Raw genomic sequence first — 922 nt, forward strand, 5'->3', positions numbered from 1 at the left:
CAGACTTCAATTCAGTTTTACCTCTGAAAGGTTTGTCATGAACCCTACCTGGACGGGGCATTGGAACTGCTTTGTCAAGACCAGGTAACTTCAACAGGTTTTCAACAGCTTGTACTATAGAAACCTTCCTATTTCTGAATACTAGACACTTGCTGTCGCAGTCTACTCTTTTCATCAGCCATATAGTTAGCTTTCTGGGTAACTTGCACTCAATCATGTGAATGAGTGATCCAAATCCCAGTTCTTCTATCCATTTTAGCTGTTCTGGACATAGTTTTTTTTATAATGGCGCGTATCTTGTTTGGATCACATTTCCAGTTGATTGTCTACATGCATGTTTGGGGGAAGCAGAAGGTTAGTGCTGCCATCAATAATTACATTTTAAAGCGATGCAAACATCTAGTGTACTAAGTAAATACCTGCTTAACTTCGGGGGAAGCTGCTCTCTTAAGTTTCTTCGGAGATCTTCTATGGCTATTCCTGGTTGATTTTGATTGAGAGGAAACATCAGTATCACTCATGTCGACGCTACAGCTTTCCTCAGAGTTCCTTGTCTCAAAGCTTGGAGATTTCCGGCGACGGCGTGCAGAATTAGTCATCTGTGAAATTAAAAATTCGAAATTCAGAACCAGCATAGGTAGAAATAATAAAGTGGTCAAGAGGAAATTCAGTTATCAGTAACTTTAACATTTTAGATTATTTGGAGCTGAATGTACTTACAACATGTGGACTTATGAAACCCCTAGGTTACGTACGGATGTAACAGTTTAGTATGGATTTTAGTCAAATTTGAACACTATATCTAACATTTCAGTACCCACTGTGTACCCTTAACACAAATTATGTGCCATCTTATTTTAAAAAATGTCTGCAGTCTGTACTTAAAATATGTATTTCAATAAAAATTGAAATCATGTAGAAT

At 37.5% G+C, this 922-nt stretch overlaps 1 protein-coding gene across 1 annotated transcript in view; it reads right to left on the reverse strand.

Annotated features, from left to right (window-relative positions):
- Positions 1-591: 591 nt before the first annotated feature.
- Positions 592-922, reverse strand: part of LOC125518150 — a 2,581-nt gene continuing 2,250 nt past the window's right edge. The window contains exon 3 of the mRNA XM_048683081.1: positions 592-599. Within this exon, the coding sequence (XP_048539038.1) occupies positions 592-599 (8 nt within the window). The remainder of the gene's footprint in view (positions 600-922) is intronic.

Source organism: Triticum urartu, chromosome 7 (genome assembly GCF_003073215.2).
Source record: "Triticum urartu cultivar G1812 chromosome 7, Tu2.1, whole genome shotgun sequence".
NCBI lineage: Eukaryota > Viridiplantae > Streptophyta > Magnoliopsida > Poales > Poaceae > Triticum > Triticum urartu.